At 48.3% G+C, this 15,852-nt stretch overlaps 1 protein-coding gene across 2 annotated transcripts in view; it reads left to right on the top strand.

Annotated features, from left to right (window-relative positions):
* Positions 1 to 7,718: 7,718 nt before the first annotated feature.
* LOC143822687 (uncharacterized) overlaps positions 7,719 to 15,852 on the top strand; it is a 29,628-nt gene continuing 21,494 nt past the window's right edge. The window contains exon 1 of one of the 2 annotated variants that reach the window (XM_077308123.1): positions 7,719 to 8,000. In XM_077308123.1, coding sequence (XP_077164238.1) covers positions 7,914 to 8,000 — 87 coding nt within the window. In that variant the 5' untranslated portion in view covers positions 7,719 to 7,913. Of the gene's footprint in view, positions 8,001 to 8,546; positions 10,080 to 15,852 lie in introns of those variants that run through there. The other variant, XM_077308124.1, reaches the window with a different exon arrangement.

Here is a 15,852-nt window from a genome sequence, read left to right as displayed (position 1 = left end):
CTTAAATATATTTCAACTTTCACTGTAGTCATGTACCTGTTACATTTGACAGATCAAATCTTTCACTGGTACTGTTTTTTCCCCCATTGAAAATGTCAGAAATAACTGACACAAGGGTTCTCCCATCAACAGCCCCGGAAAATAGGCGAGCCAGAGAGACCGGCCCGGGGTTCGCTTCTGTGGCAAAGTGGGGATTAAAACCCGTGTCTCTCACATCTTAAGCTGACACTCTTATCACTATAAATTGTTGGCTAGCTTATCAACGGGGACGGAAGAGGTGGAGATATTACCCAACCCCACTTTAGCACTTTGTTTATTGTCCTACATCTCTCCTTTCTTCCAAGGCGGATGTAGCCTAGTCAGAAAACATGGTCTGTTTTCATTTTGTTCAGGCCTTCCATTCATGAATCTGATCCAAATCTGACTAGAGCTGCCAACCTCCAGACGGGCCTTGTTATGTATGTGATCTAAACAGTGCTAATCCTGAACACTATTCAAATGAGGAATCAAAAATGAACCAATCACAGACTCTTACTTACTGGAGGGACTCATGGACCAATGAGGAGCCTGTGATAAGGACCAATCCGGTATTTTGGCAGGCTGTCCAAACTGTATATACATTTGTGTGTTTTTGGTGTCTCTGGTCTCCATTCAGTGTTTCTAGTTGGCGTTCAGAGGTAATCAAGAGCTGTCTGTTTTCGAAGAGCTATATCTGTGTCTACCAAACCCGCAGACTTAATAGGTGTCTTCAAACAACAGGAGCACCCAAAGAAGATAACAGCCAAAAAACAAAACAAAAACGGTTTGCATGTACAAAAATATACACAATTATATAATAATACATGAATCAAACATTGTGAGTCCTGTTTATTATCCAGTCCTTGGAAGCCAAAGGAGAAATTATCTATAAGGCATGCTGAACTGGTTTCCGGTACAACAGCAGCATTAACCAGCACATGAGCTCTCAGTGGCACCTGGATCGCAGTGGCTTGTGGCTCACCTCTTAGCTGGATGACTGTGGGAGGTATTTTCTTGTATCTATGACAAGGAGGATTGCCACCGTAAAAGGATGAGACAACACAACACATAGGGTTTACCCCCGCTGTATTTTAATGCCCTTTCTTTCCACGTGGTCAAGAGGATTAGCCAGTCATTTTCAATCAAGCGATTAGACAGCAGAGATTTTTAGAGCTATGGAGAGAATATAAAGATTAGCAGAGAGCTTCTAATACGTGTGGGTTAATTTTATTTATTTATTTTATGGGTTTTATAGTCCACCCTGTCTTTGGGAATTTTGAGAACCCTCCAGATAAATTGAATCGGACCAAAACAAGATTGGGCTGAGGAATGATGACACATGTATTTTGTTAAGAAACAGGCCATTTTATTGTGCCATAGCGCCTTTTGCCAACCTCCAGGTGAGAATACAACAAACAAACAAAAACTGGGGAACACAGTAAGTGGAAAATTCCAAAAAAAAAAGGGGGATGGGGGGTCCTGAAATTTGTAAAATTGTAAAATTATGCACGAGGTGGAGAAAGTGAATAAAGTTTTTTCTCCTTCTCTTATAGTAATAGAAGTTGGGCACATGATCAAGTTAATGGGAAATAGGTTTAGGATGGACAAAATGAATTTCTTTTTTAGTCCACAAGTATTTAAGTTGTGGGAGTCACTGATGTAGTGACAGCCAGGGAGCACTGATGACTTTAAGAGAAAACAAAAGAGGACAGGTCCATCAGTTGCTACTAGCTACAGTGACAGAAGGGAACCTTTGTTTTCAAAGCCCTAAATTCCAGTCCTCGGAGGACGCTTCAGCAAAACAGCCTCTATACTTGCGGACAATATGAGAGGGACAGCCATCTGAACAAAAACTAGAGTTTGGGATGAATCCTAGAGTGTTGCCCATGCAATGATGTCACTTCCTGTTTTTCACTGGAAGTGATGTCACATGTCAGCACAACACCAAGGAGCACCCTTCATTCCCTTTCCCTCGTTTGTTAAGTAGTGGCAGGAAATGGGGAGATACTGGCCTAGAGGTCTACGCCTTGTTTGTTGAGCATTTGCGGCCTCTCTAGGCCAACTGGGTAGCCACTGTGTGAGACAGGATGCTGGAACAGATGGACAAGTAGTCTGATTTGGCTAGAACTGTCTTATGTTCACCTCACTGCTGGATAAGGGTTGCCTGGTCTGGGTTGAGAAATACCCAGAGACTTTGGAGGTTGAGCCAGGAGTGGCTGAGATTTGGGGCAGGGAGGGGACTCAATGGAGTATAAAGCTATGGAGTCATTTTCTCCAGGGGAACTGATCTCTTTAGTCTGGAAATGAGCTGTAATTTAAGGGGAATGACATCCCTACCTAGGTGGTGGCGGAAGATCTCCTTGGAAAGTGGACTCAATGGCAGGGGTGACCAAACTGTAGCTCTCCAGATGTCCATGGACTAAAATTATCATGAGCCCGTGGTAACTGAAGTCCATGGATATCTGGAGAGCCACAGTTTGGCCACCACTGCTCTCTGCGACGTCCCACTGAGGTCCCTCCCCTTCCCAAACAGACCCCCCCAAACCTCCAAATATTTTCCAACCTGGAGTTGGCAACCCTATTTTGAGGGTGACGGAAGCCAGATGCAGACCAATTTTGTATTTGTCTTTATTTGTTTAACTGCTGATTCAGAACCAAACACATTTCTCGTTGGGACTGTTGAACGGGTGGCATCTTCTGTGCCAAACTGTCTGCCGGGAAAACTCCTCGCTCCAAAGAATAGGTGCTGAAGACCTTGATTTACAGCCCCTTGGATACTTGGCAACACGAGAAGCAGCAGAGGGGAGCTGGGCGGAGGGAGGAATGACTGCTGAGAACAGAGGTGAACCTGGGTCTGAAGGCAGCTTAATCAAGGGGACAAACAACATGGATTGGATCCACGGTTGCTTGCAAATCCTCCCTTTTGGAACAGCAGCCGAATTGGCATTTTCTTGAAAGGATTAGGGGTGGCTGTACTCAGATGACCTCTGGAAAAGAATCCAGCTAACAGGGCTTTAAAATCCCTTTTAAAAAAAAACATACTTCAGCCTCCCCACTTTCTCCTATTATGCCATTTTTTGCTCTCGGCTCTGCAGGGCTTTTCCCCCCACCCTCGATGCTGTTATTTGCTTGTCTGATGAGACTCTCCTCTCTCGGCTTTACCTCCTCAAAATGTAATCCCCAGTGAGAACTTTGAGACTGAGTCGTTACTTCTGTCAGATTAGGACTTCCCAGGTTCAAAACTTGGTGAGCATTTCCCCTCTCCCTTTTATCCTTTTGAACGCCTCATCAGAAAGATGTTTTCCCCGAGCTTAACTTGTCCTAATGTTCATAATCACAGTGGGATTTGACGGCAGCAGGCAAGAAAGTGGCACATCGGAAGATTTTGCTTTTTTCAAAGGGCAGATTACGGGGCAGGCGGAAACCGTTTGCTGAGCAAGGCAGCAGGAACACTTAGCCAAACTACAATAAGATATTAAAAAAAACAAAAAAACAGCAGCCCTTGAAAGCAAACTCTACTGGGAATATCTCATTGAGGGGGTCATTTAAGCATTTTCTGCAGACGTGACAGCCAGTGGCCTGGTTCAGACATGCCCCATAGGAACAAGCCTGGCATCACCTCAGATGAGCAGCCACCAGGGCCCAATGTTTTAGAGAGGGCCCACTGCGGCCGACACCCCCTGGCCCACTCCCTTACTAATGCTACACCACCTGTGCTTCCTGCTGCATGCATAGCCCAGTGCCACAAGAGAAAAGTCTAAGGCAGCTGTGAACAGGGGTGGTGGGAGGGCTCGTGATCAGATGAGAAGGAGACATCTGGGCAGGGGAGAGGCATTTAGGCAGGTGGAAGGGTGTGAGTGCTTGGGGGTACATGGCTTGGATTAGAGTCCAGTAGCACCTTGCAGGTCAAAAAGTGCTTCTAGATACAAGCTCTTGAGAGTCAAAACTCTCTTCATAAACCACGAGCAAAGACTGTATGTGTAAATGAGTACATGGAGCTAAATTCCACCTTGTGCGGCTAAGCTTCACAGTACCTCTGCCTACCATTATTCCCTTTAAAGAGACTCCTTACTGAGTCACATTGTGGGACTGGGGAAAAGAAAAGAAAGCCCTTTACAGGGGGCCATTGCAGGGTGTTCCACCCCTCAAAAAAAACATGCACGCCTAATGCTCAGTTATGCCAAAGAGTTGCAGATAGGGACTAGAACAAAGCAGGCAGCACGGAAAAAGGGTACGCAGAAGCGGTTTCCGCTCCATCTGGAAGCAGTCACTGTTATTAGGCCTAAAATAACAAAAGAAAATGTCCATCCTTTTTGTTTCAGAGCTAATAACAGTGTGGCCTGACAAGCAAAGCCATGCGGAGGTGGGAAGATAACTGCCTCCTAGCTTGTGAGACGCTCACACAAACTGCGACCATGGGAGAGAGGGGCTTGTGGCTCAGAGGTACAGCATCTGCTTAGCATGCAAAAGGTCCCAAGATCAATCCCTGGCATCTCCTGCTAAAAGGCTCCTGGTGATGTGACAGACCTTTACCTGAGACCCTGGGGAGCCACAGCCAGTATGGGTTGGCGATAATGACCTTGAAGGCTCAGTGGTCTGATCTGGGCCTAGTCTGCACACACAGGATAATGCACTTTCAATGGGCTTTGGCAGCTGGATTTTCCTGTGCGGAACCGGAAAATCTACTTCGAAAGTGCATTGAAAGTGCATTATCTATTGTCCCCAACCTTCTTGAGCCTGCAGGCAACTTTGGAATTCAGACACAGTAGGGCACGGGTAGTCAACCTGTGGTCCTCCAGATGCCCATGGACTACAATTCCCATGAGCCCCTGCCAGCTGGCAGGGGCTCATGGGAATTGTAGTCCATGGACATCTGGAGGACCACAGGTTGACGACCCCTGCAGTAGGGTATGGTGCAGGCAGCCACAAGATGGCTGCTGCAGCTTGACTTCAATCACGCAACCAAGAGCCTTATGCCAATCAGATCTCCAGTGACCAATCAGAAGCCTTGCTTGGCAAAAGCCCCACCCACTTTCTCAAAACATTTGGTGGGCATCCAGGAGAGTAGGGACGGGGACCCACATCACAAAGCACAAAGTCCGTATTAATTCCATCATTCTAGGGTGAAAAGCAGCAAAGATGCAGATCATCAAAAACTAGCAGTCAGTTGGATTGATAGATTGAGTTCGCCAAGAATGATTGTTGGCTTGGGCACCCACAGGTAGAAAAGTTGCATTTTGTCTCATTCTTCATTGCTGTCCTAAGGAGAGCTGGGGTGAACCAGTGGTTCAGCAATGCCAGCCTGGGCTCAATGTCATACGTCCCCAAAACGGTAGCTGCATCCAAGTCATTCTTACTCACCGTGTCTGTCCTCGCTTCCCCGTCGCCACACAATTACATCACTGCATCTAAAGTGTCTGGCTTCCGGGCAGACAAAGAAAACTGCAAAACCAAGCCAGCCACAGAAAAGGTATCGGTCTCTGCACACTTGAAGGCCTCCCCAAGGTGAGAAAGGGGGAAATTACTTTGTCAACTTACCAAAAGAAAAACAAGCACGCGCAAAATGGGATTGTCGCGGCCTGAGTACGCTCCAGGAGGCAAGAAAAGTTGTGAGCAGCTGAGATTCAATTAAAGGCTGTGGGGAAGGAGAAATCAGCCTCCCAGAGAGTTTATAGGCTCCCTCTCTCAATGCACAGGGAGATTCCGAGATATTTTCCACTTGTCTCATACTTCCCGCATTTGTAGTTATATTAATACGGAGCTACTTTGCAAGGCTAATTTATGTGCTTCCTTTATACCACTCCTTGAACAACAGGAGCAAACAAACAAGATAACAGGGGGGGGGACAACAGTTTGTGTGTGCATAGATATATATATATATATATATATATATATATATATATATATATATATATATATACACAATAACACAATAATGTGTAAATCAAAAATTATGAGTCCTGTTTGCTGTTCAGTCCTTGGATGCCAAAGGAAAAATTCTCTATAATGCATGCATTATATTTTCCTTTGGCTTCCAGGGACTGGATAACAAACAGAACTAAAAAAATGTTAATTTACATATTATTGTGTATATCTAAGTACACACAAACTGTTTGTGTGTGTGTGTTTTGATGTTATCCTCTATCACTGCCATTTTCCTCACTGGGGACCCAAAACGGCGTAGGTTGCTCTCTGCTCTTCACAATAACCCTGCGAGGTAGGCAAGGCTGACAGCACGTAACTTGCCTGAAGTTATCCGGCAAGTTTCCAGGACACAGTGGGGACTTAAACCTTGAGCCTCTTAGGGGTGGCCAAACTGTGGCTCTCCAGATATCCATGAACTACAATTCCCATGAGCCCCTGCAAGCTTTGGAGAGTCAAAGCTCTCGTTGTTGGATGCAAGTAGATGTGAAGACCTGAGATTTTCCTTCCTACTTGAACCTGCCCAAGGGAGCTTTGATGCTTGAAAGCTTTGACCCTGGGAGTCTGGTTGGTCTTTAAGGGGCTCCTAGTCCAAATAGCTCCAAAACAAACAAGCCAGTCCCAAATTGCATTGGTTTCTCCCCTAGACCAGAGGTGGTCAACCTGTGGTCCTCCAGATGTCCATGGACTACAATTCCCATGAGCCCCTGCCAGCGTTTGCTGGCAGGGGCTCATGGGAATTGCAGTCTATGAACATCTGGAGAACTACAGGTCAACTACTCCTGCCCTAGACTATACCTTCTGTGGCAGAAATAAGAGAGCCACTGTGGGGTAGTGATTAGCCTACCTTTCAGGGTGCCTGTTGTGCGGAGAGGAAGGGAAAGCTTGGCTTACGTAGTTAAGCATGGTGGCTTCTAACCTGACAAACCAGGTTTGATTCCTCACTCCTCTACATGCAGTCAGCTGGGTGACCTTGGGCTAGTCACAGTTCTCTTAGAGCCATTCTCACTGAGAAGTTCTGTCTGAGCTCTCTCAGCCCTACCTACCACACAGGGTGTCTGTTATGGGGAGAAGGAAGGGAAGGTGATTGTAAGTCGCTTTGAGACTCCTTCAGGTAGTAAAAAGCAGAATAAAAAAAAAAAACCCAAACCCAGCTCTTTTTCTTCTACTGCAGACCAATAGGGCTACCCACGTGAAACCATTTGTGTTTCGGTAACCTTACCAGGAGCCCGACCAGGTGAGTCCAGTTTCGGTAGCAAAAAGCAAGGTACAGAACCCCAGGTTTTCTTCTTCTACTTGGCAGACAGCACAGACTTTCTGACAGCTGGCTTAGCAGACTGCTTAAGAGCAGCAGCCTTTAATCTGGAGAGCCGGGTTCCATTCCCCACTCCTCCACAGGCAGGTAGCTGGGTGACCTTGAGCCATCCCAGTTCTCTCAGAACTCTCTCAGCCTTACAGTGCGTCTGTGGCAGGGAGAGGAAGGGCAGGCGATTGCAAGCTCCTTTGAACCTCCTCCGGGTCGTGGGAAGCGGGGTACCCCCAAACCCAGCTCTTCTCTCCCTGGGGGCGGCAGGTTGGAATGCATGATGGACCACCAAGCCCCTCCACCCCTCCCGCCCCCACTGCCGCTGCTTCTCCTCCATCCCCATCCCCTCCGTAGCAGGTGATCCACGGAGGGGGGGACAGAGAGCAGCAGGAGGAGGAGGAGGAGGAGGGAGGGAGTGGAACAGGAGCAGGAGGAGGAGGAGGAGGAGGTGGGGAAGGGAGAGGAAAAAGGAGGCGAAGGAGAGGAGGACCAGACCCGGGCGAGGAAGGTATTGGCACAGCCGCCTTCTCCCCCTCTCTGCCATCGCACAAAAACAGCCAAGGGGGTGGGCTGGGGGGGGAGAGGGGACAGTCCGGGAGGCGAAGAAGCAGCAGCAGCAGCAGCAGCAGCAAGGACAACATCTCCCCACACCCCCGCCCAGCCGAGCATGGCCAAAACTCTCCCGTTGGCCAGGAGACCTGGCTGCCTCCATCTGTTGACAGCGGCGCTCTGCTTCTGGGGGGCAGAAGGGAAGGTAAGCGAGGCGGCGCGCTCCCCCTCCGCGCCTGGGTTTCCGCCTCCCCGGGAGACCCTCCAGGCCAGCTCCCGGGCGGGGGCGGCCGTACCTGCCTGGCACGCGGGCAATCGGGAAACGAGGAGGGGGTTGCTTTGGCGTGCCCGGACTTGCCAGGCTGTGGTTGTTTTTCCAGGGGAGGAGGATTGAGGGGGGGGGGGCGGCTCCGGAGAAAGGCTTGGATTTGCAAATTGCACCCATATGTTTGGGGGGGGGAGAAGGCGGCGAGCAGCCTTTCATGTCACGCAGAGAGGGGGTGTTTGCAATTTGCTAGGGGGGGGGGTTTGGAGGAGAGAGAGAGAAAAAAAACAGCTTCCCCATTGAAGCTGGCCTTTTATTTGTTTTTAGGGGGGGAGGAGGAGGGTGTTTATCCTTTTTTTAAAAAAAAATGCAAATTTTGCTTTGGAGCCTGCCTTTGCACGTTTGATCTCTCCTGTCTGCGCTCCCCACCTCCCACCCCCGGCCGCCTTTGCATTAAGTTGCGAAGTGTTGGCTCGCCTCTGACGCGCCTCGCAGGAGTCGGGGCCGGAGCCGGATGGACGGGGGAGGCACCGGAGAGGGAGACGAAGGCGGCTGTTGAGTCCTGCGACTCATCGGCGGAGGAGGACGGTTCTGAAACCGGCCTCAGCCCTTCTTTTGGGTCTGGCCAAGCGGGTCCGGCAGGTTTCTCTGTCCTTCCGAAAACCTGACGGACCTGTTTAACTTGTGCGTGGGCCGGCGGGCGAGCGGGGGAGATGCCTCTTACAGATCAAGTTCAGCCCTCTTACAAACTGGGATGTCTCTCCAGCCGAGAGCATCTTGCCCTATGTTGAAGCCTTTTCAGGGCTGCCAACCTCCAGGGGGCAGCTGGAGGATCTCCCGCTATGACCAGTGAACTCCTGGAAATGGACATCAGCTTAACTGGAGGAAAAGGCTGCTTTGAAAGGTGGGGTCTATGGTGTTATGCCCCCAAACCCTGCCCCGCCCTCGGGCTCTGCCCCCAAAATCTCCAGGTGTTTCCCATCCTGAGCGGGCAGCCCTCAGTGTTTTAGAGACTGTGAGAGGCACATGTCATGCACGCAGTAAAAGTTTTGGGGCAGGCTGAAAGTGCCAAACTGCTGAATTAAGGTTTCTTAAGAAAGCAAGAAGAATCCTGCCGGATCAGATGCCTGTTTAGAAGCCTACAAAACATTTCCCACTCTGCACACATAGCATCCTGCACTTTCAATGCACTTACGAAGGAGATTTTCCTGTTAGCTCAGGAAAAGCAGCTGCAAAAGCACAGGGAAAGTGCATTATTCAACGTGTGTGTGTGTGTGTGTGTGCTTGTGCGTGTGTATGTGTAATGACTCCATAATGCACTTTAGTAACCGTTTACAACTGGATTTTCCAGTGCTAAAAGTAAAATCCAGGTGCAGCTGGTCAGTAAAGTTTGCCTAGCCTGATTTGAGAAGGGCCTAAAATGATGCCCATCCAATCTGGTGGCCATGAGTCCCAGAAGCTAATTGTACCAGAGTCAGGTAGCTCCTTAAAGGCTCCCCGACTCTTGCATTAATTTGCCACAACAGACTAACCCAGCTATCCCACCGGGACAAATGCATGATGTGTGGGGTAGAGTTTGTTTTGGCTATCCTGCGTTCTACCGCCCATTGGGTGACCCCAGAGGTCCTGTGTCATGGGAGAGGGGGGGTGGGCAGGAAATCCCCTCTGTTTTCTCCCCATCAGGCTTAATTTCATAAACCATTAGACTATTGTGTGTGATTTCCTCCCCTTCTTGTTACAGTCCCAATTATACTAATTAGCAGCTACAGCTGTTTCCCAGGCTAACGGGTAGAGATAGCACGAAGGTGAATCTTTTCGGGGGAGAAAGGGGGAGGCTGAGCTTTGGTGCCTTGGTTTTGCTATTGTCGGTCGGCCAGGAGCAGCAACAGGAGAAAAGATGGCAGCCCAAGATGCATCATGGGAACACCTGTTTCACTCCGGTTTGTTAAAGGCGACCACGGACTGTCCAGGAGAGTTGTGTGACTCTTCCCGGAGAGCTGGTGTAGTGCCATGGGCAAGGTAGGATATTGGGATTGGATCCCTGCTTACTTCCGGGCAGAGCAGTTCCTCAGTGGAACAGGCTTCCTCGGGAGTTGGTGGGCTCTCCACCTTTGGAGGTTTTTCAGCAGAAGGTAGATGGACAGCTTACATACTGTAGATGGACAGTAGATGACAGCAATCTGGGAGGGGGGAGGGGGGAGGGGGGAGGGGGGAGGGGGGAGGGGGGAGGGGGGAGGGGGGGGGAGTTGAGCTGCCGTTCTTGCCATGCCGGCAATATTGGCAATGTTGTTATTGTTTTTATGGGGTTTTAATGGGGGTGATATTGTTACCCGCCATGAGCCGCAAGCAAGGGAGTGGCGGGCTATAAATATCATCATCATCATCATCATCTGTGGATTTGGGCCGGTCATGGCCCTTTCTAACATCCCCAGGGCAGTGCCAGCCACCACTTTGAGATCAGGAAGGAATTTTCCTCCAGGCCCGATTGGCCCAGGGAACCTGGAAGGTTTTCTTCCTCTGAGCATAGAGCAGGGGTTGTTTGGTGGAAGCAGTGGTGAATTCCTTGCGTCGGACATTGGGTTGGACTAGGTCAGGGTTGGCCAAACTGTGGCGCTCCAGATGCCCATGGACAACAGTTCCCACGAGCCCCTGCCAATTGGCCATGCTTGCAGGGGCTCATGGGAATTGTAGTCCATGAACATATGGAGAGGCACCATTGGGCTACCCCTCAAAAAGGTGATCCTTGCAGAGGCTTCCAGCTCTATGTGTCTACCATGGAAGGTTTCTGTTAGATTAAAACTGGAAGAAGGAGGGAAAATTTGTGTCACCCGCTGTATACAAGAGATAAAGCACTTTTTGACGACTGTATTCCCCTTAGAGAATCTGCTTTCTGTCTCACTTGGTTTTGAGTAAACACAGATAAGATTGGGCTGCCTGACTTAATGAGCTCTGGAGACTACAGGAGATTATGGCCTAATCCTGCACATGTTTACTCAGAGGGAAGCCCCCAATGAGTTCGATGGTGCTTATGTCTATATGATTAGAGCTTTAGTAGAGTTTTAATTTGGCTTAGAATTGTGCTTGCTACCAGCATGTTTGCAGTAAGGAAACCAGCAGCGGAATGGTACAGACAAACAGCAAAGATCCCAGTGATAAATGAACGGTTGCTAGAGTCAAATGAGTAATGCTGCTTGAGTGCTGTTTTATCAGCGGAATAATTAACAGCCGATTAAATCAACAGTTTGGATGAAATTGGCAAACTGCATCAGAGCTCAGTGACGTAGGCGAAAAACGAGATGACTTTCAGATGTCGTGCAAATGATTTGTTCAGTCTTGGAATTTAAATCTGGAACTTACGATTCTCGTGTGTTGGAGGCGGCTCTGCGTTCTGACCTTTGGAAGCCGTTTGGGTTCTGTTCTGTGGTTTACATTTCTTGTTTTGTTTTTGGAAAGCCGTGACTTAACATGTTCTCATTGGCCAGTTCTGGAGAAGACCAGTCATAGGAAAATGGTTCTCACCCTGCTGCTAGCTAGCTAATTTACAAAATTAAGGGTTTTGGATTTCTGAACAAGAAGTTATGATGAAGTTCCAGGAGAAGGGTCGGTAAGTTAAAATCCATGGTGGGACGTGGTGGAATTTTAAGACTGCGTTTAATTTGTCAACTAAAGTTACCTGAAATGGCATGGGCAAGTTCTGATCGGACGACCTATGTGACTTTTAATATTGTTTAGCAAAAAATAGAGAAGAGTGGGGTATACATGAAGTGATGTCGGTGGCCATCCAAACTTCTGGGAAAGGCCATGGGGTTGGGGATTCCTGGCTTCAGCCCTAAACTGAACTGTTAATCTCTGCTGAAGGCTGTGCTCCATGGAGGGCCATAAACAAGTAGCTCAGATGGCAGAATAAAATAAAATCGCAGATATTTTACCTGTCCTGCCGTGTTCGCTCATTCATTCATTCATTCATTCATTCATTCATTCATTCATTCATTCATTCATTCATTCATTCAGTGGGAGATGAAGGTAACTGCTGCCTTTCCCTGCAGACATTCATCTGATCAGCGGACAAAAACTGGACTTAAGCGGGGAGGGGGGGTGCAATCATCCTAAGGAGAAATTTTTAAAAAGACAAACAAGTCCTCGTCTACTTTTACGAAGTTCTGACCATAGAGTTCTTGGCGATTTCTCAAGCTCTCTGGGAGTGGCCAAGGGTAGCTCTAGGAATCGCTGGGAAAACTCTGTAGTAAGGTTACCTCTGGCCACCACCTAGGCTTAAACACCCGAAAACAGAAAAAGAAACAGAAAATCAGCCAGAATAACATGCAGCTGGCAGAATTACTCCCAAGAAGTCCCCTCTATTAAATCCGTGGGTTCAGTAAGACACTGGGCTCCAAGCCACCAGTAACTTTATGCAACCAGAAATACTGAGCAACAACCAGAACTGGGGAACTTATATCCACATTTGTGGCTCCCGCCAAAACGTGCAGTTGACCCTTAAAGGAGGCTGTGAATGGTCCTTAACTCCATTCACTGATTGGCTGTGACCCAGGAACCAGCGAAACGCTCACAAGGATTTCGGATCTCAGTTTCTGCTCTCGAGCTCCTGGTCTCCAAATGCCCACAGACACAACACCCTCCTTTGCTAGAAATCGCTTTGTTTCTTCCCGATGACAACCAAGAATGGTTCTCCTTAATCCCCAAGAGTTCTGCCATGAAGTTCACTGCTGGGCCATTGTGGTTATTTGGTTTTTTGCTTCTCTCCCTAGAAGAACGGGGAGAGGAAATGTAATTGGTTCTGCTCTGGAAGCAAATGGGAAATGTTTCCTTTTGTTTTTTACACGAAGGCCAGGATCACTCCCGAGCTCAGTGAAGTATTAAAAAATCCAAACGAAGGCCCTCAATTAGGAAAGAATGCCGCCTGATGAATGAAGTCTATGACATTTCGGCTATTAAGTCCGCGGAGCGGCTGGCAGCGGAGCTGGAATGACAGCTCGCGGGACGAAGGTCCCTTGCCAGACCAACCAACCAAATAATGCAAGCGGAATCCGTACAGTAAACGATGCAGGCTGAGCCGCCAAATAGGTGCTCTGGTATGTCTCCGCTGAAGCCCGGTTGGTAGCCAATAAATTCCATCACAATTAAAACGGGCGGGAAGCAGGGCTGGAGGCTTGATTAACTGTGTTCTGTAGCCCCAGTAAATGCTATTGGGATATTGATCCTGCATTGAGCAGGGGGTTGGACTAGATGGCCTGTATGGCCCCTTCCAACTCTATGATTCTATGAAAAAAAACATAAGAATCTTTCCAATATGATAGCTAATACAGCCTTCATATTCGGAAGCAGCATACCTCTGAATGCCAGCAATGGTGGTCTTTCTAGTCCGGCTCCTGTTTTGGACAGCAACCAACCATTTTAGGTTGATTGTAAGTAGGTGGGCAGAAGGGCATAATCTGGGCATGGGACTAGGGCCACTGTGGGGGGCAGGTAGTTATGAATTTGCTATGTTTTTCAGAGGGTTGGACAAGATAACAATGGAGGTCCCCTCCAACTCTATGAGTCTGTAATTCTGATCACTACACTGCACTGGCTCTCATTTTTTTTCAGAGGGGTCTTTGGCTCCATGGTAGAGCTTTGCATGCAGGAAGTCCCAGGTTCAATCCCTGGCATGTCCAGTTGAAAGGACCAGGTAATTGGGGATGTGAAAGACGTCCACTTGAGACCATGGAGAACTGCTGCTAGTCTGACAAAATAAACCTTAAAGATGATCTGATTCAGTCAAAGACAGCTTCACCTGTGTGTTCTCTGTGTGTGTCCTATTCAAATGTTACATCCACTTGTAGCTGTCTGGTGGTCTCGGAGTCAGGTCACAAACATAAGAACAACCCTATTGGATCACACCATCTAGTCTAGCATCCTCTCACACAGTGACCAACCAGTTCCTCTGGAGGGCTAACAACAGGAAATAGAGTCCAAGGCCTTAGAAGAACACCAGAAGAACCCTGTTGGATCAGATTAGAGGTCCATCTAGTCCAGCATCCCATCTCACACAGCATTCAGCCAGTTCCTTTCGGGGGGGGGGGGGGGGGCAACAGGGCAGAGAGGCTGATGACTTCATAAGAACACCAGAAGAGCCCTGCTGGATCAGACCAGTGGTCCATCTAGTCCAGCATCCTGCCTCACACAGTGGCCAACCACAGGGCATAGAAGTTTAGGCCTTCCCCTGATGTTGCTACCTGACTATGGGATTGAGAGGCTTTGTGCCTCTGAACGTGGAGGTTCCTCTCAGTCACTATGGCCTAGTGGCCACTGATAGATTCATCCTCCATGACTCTATCTAAGAAGGTACAGCCTCACTCTGCCATCACAGGCGAGCCAGAATATCATGAATGCCGGGATGTAACTATTCCCTGGAGAGAAACTCTGACTTCAGCTACTGAGAACCGGGAGCAGATGAACAAGAAAGCTGGCTGCGTTTGAACAAGTCCTCATTCATTTCCTGGTATATAACTAGTTTAATGAGGAAATTGGCTGTCATGAAGGCAAGTGGTTATATTGGGCCTGTATATTGCAAAACTATGTGCCAGGCATGATAGCACGTTGCATTCTGTCTCCTGGAAGGAAAATACAGCCTGGAGCAACTACACAGCAATGGTGTTTCTAAGAACTGTTTGTTGTTTCCCACCAGTTTGAGTCAACAGTGAGTTGTGTTGAGAAAACAGAGGTGCATCGGGAGACACCCGGCGCATGGAAGCTCAAGCTGCCAGAGGTGACCACAGTGTTGCCAATCTGTGCCAAGATAGGTCCTACAGGTTGCAGGTCATTCACCCAAAGGCCATAGTGGGCAGCCAATGCATCTGGTCCTATTAGCATAACCCCACCTCTTCATTTGCATTTCTACAACTAGGGGGAACTTGAGAACCATGTTTTATAGAGACATTTTGTTCATTAGCCATCGTTTTCATGAAGGAGAAGAGTTGGGTTTTATACCCTACTTTTCACTACCCCACAGTCTCGAAGCGGCTTCCAATTGCCTTCCTTTCCTCTTCCCACAACCCTGGGTGGTAGGTGAGGCTGAGACAACCCTAACAGGACTGTGACCAGCACCCAAGGTTACCTAGCTCACTGCACGTGGAGGAGGAGTGGGGAAGCAAACCTGGCTCTCCAGGGGTGAATCTGTCCTTGGCTTTGTATCTCTGGTGACCCAGAATTAAAGAAATTAATCTATACATTATTCGATTTCAATTCTGATATTTAGCGCTTTAAATTTTCCCTCTGCAACATCTATGATTGATCTGTGGTGACACTACTTTCCCCCGTGATATCCAAGAGCGGATATAAGTATTAAGTATAGATATCTGCATTTGGCTAGATTAACTTCCTGCCCCATGTCTCCGATGCTGATGTAGAGAATCAGTCTGTCGCTGATTGGTCAGGGCATCAGTTCAAAGACTGTCTAGTTCCTGGTTGCCATTCCCTTGCAAGACTTATTTTTGCCCTCATTTTGGTATCTGTTTTAAAGTGACTGTGCTCCAAAAGGCCATATTTCTATGAGCAGAGATTTGCCTCTTGGATTTACTTTCCCCTCCTTGTTCTCTGTGAGGCTGCTGCCTCACCTCCCTACCCCCACCCCGCTCTGCAGGAAAAGAAAGATAAACAAGCAGCCTTGTGCTCCATTTGCCCCTTCCCCAGCTTCCTCTGGCTGTATCGTTGGGAGTCAACAGGCAGGAAATAAAGCACTCTCCAGCCCTTTGCTTGCTGGATCTTCACCCGGCCCACTCCCCATCAAGCAGAA

Source organism: Paroedura picta, chromosome 13 (genome assembly GCF_049243985.1).
Source record: "Paroedura picta isolate Pp20150507F chromosome 13, Ppicta_v3.0, whole genome shotgun sequence".
Classification (NCBI taxonomy): Eukaryota; Metazoa; Chordata; class Lepidosauria; order Squamata; family Gekkonidae; genus Paroedura; species Paroedura picta.
This window is presented reverse-complemented; position numbering and strand designations above follow the sequence as displayed.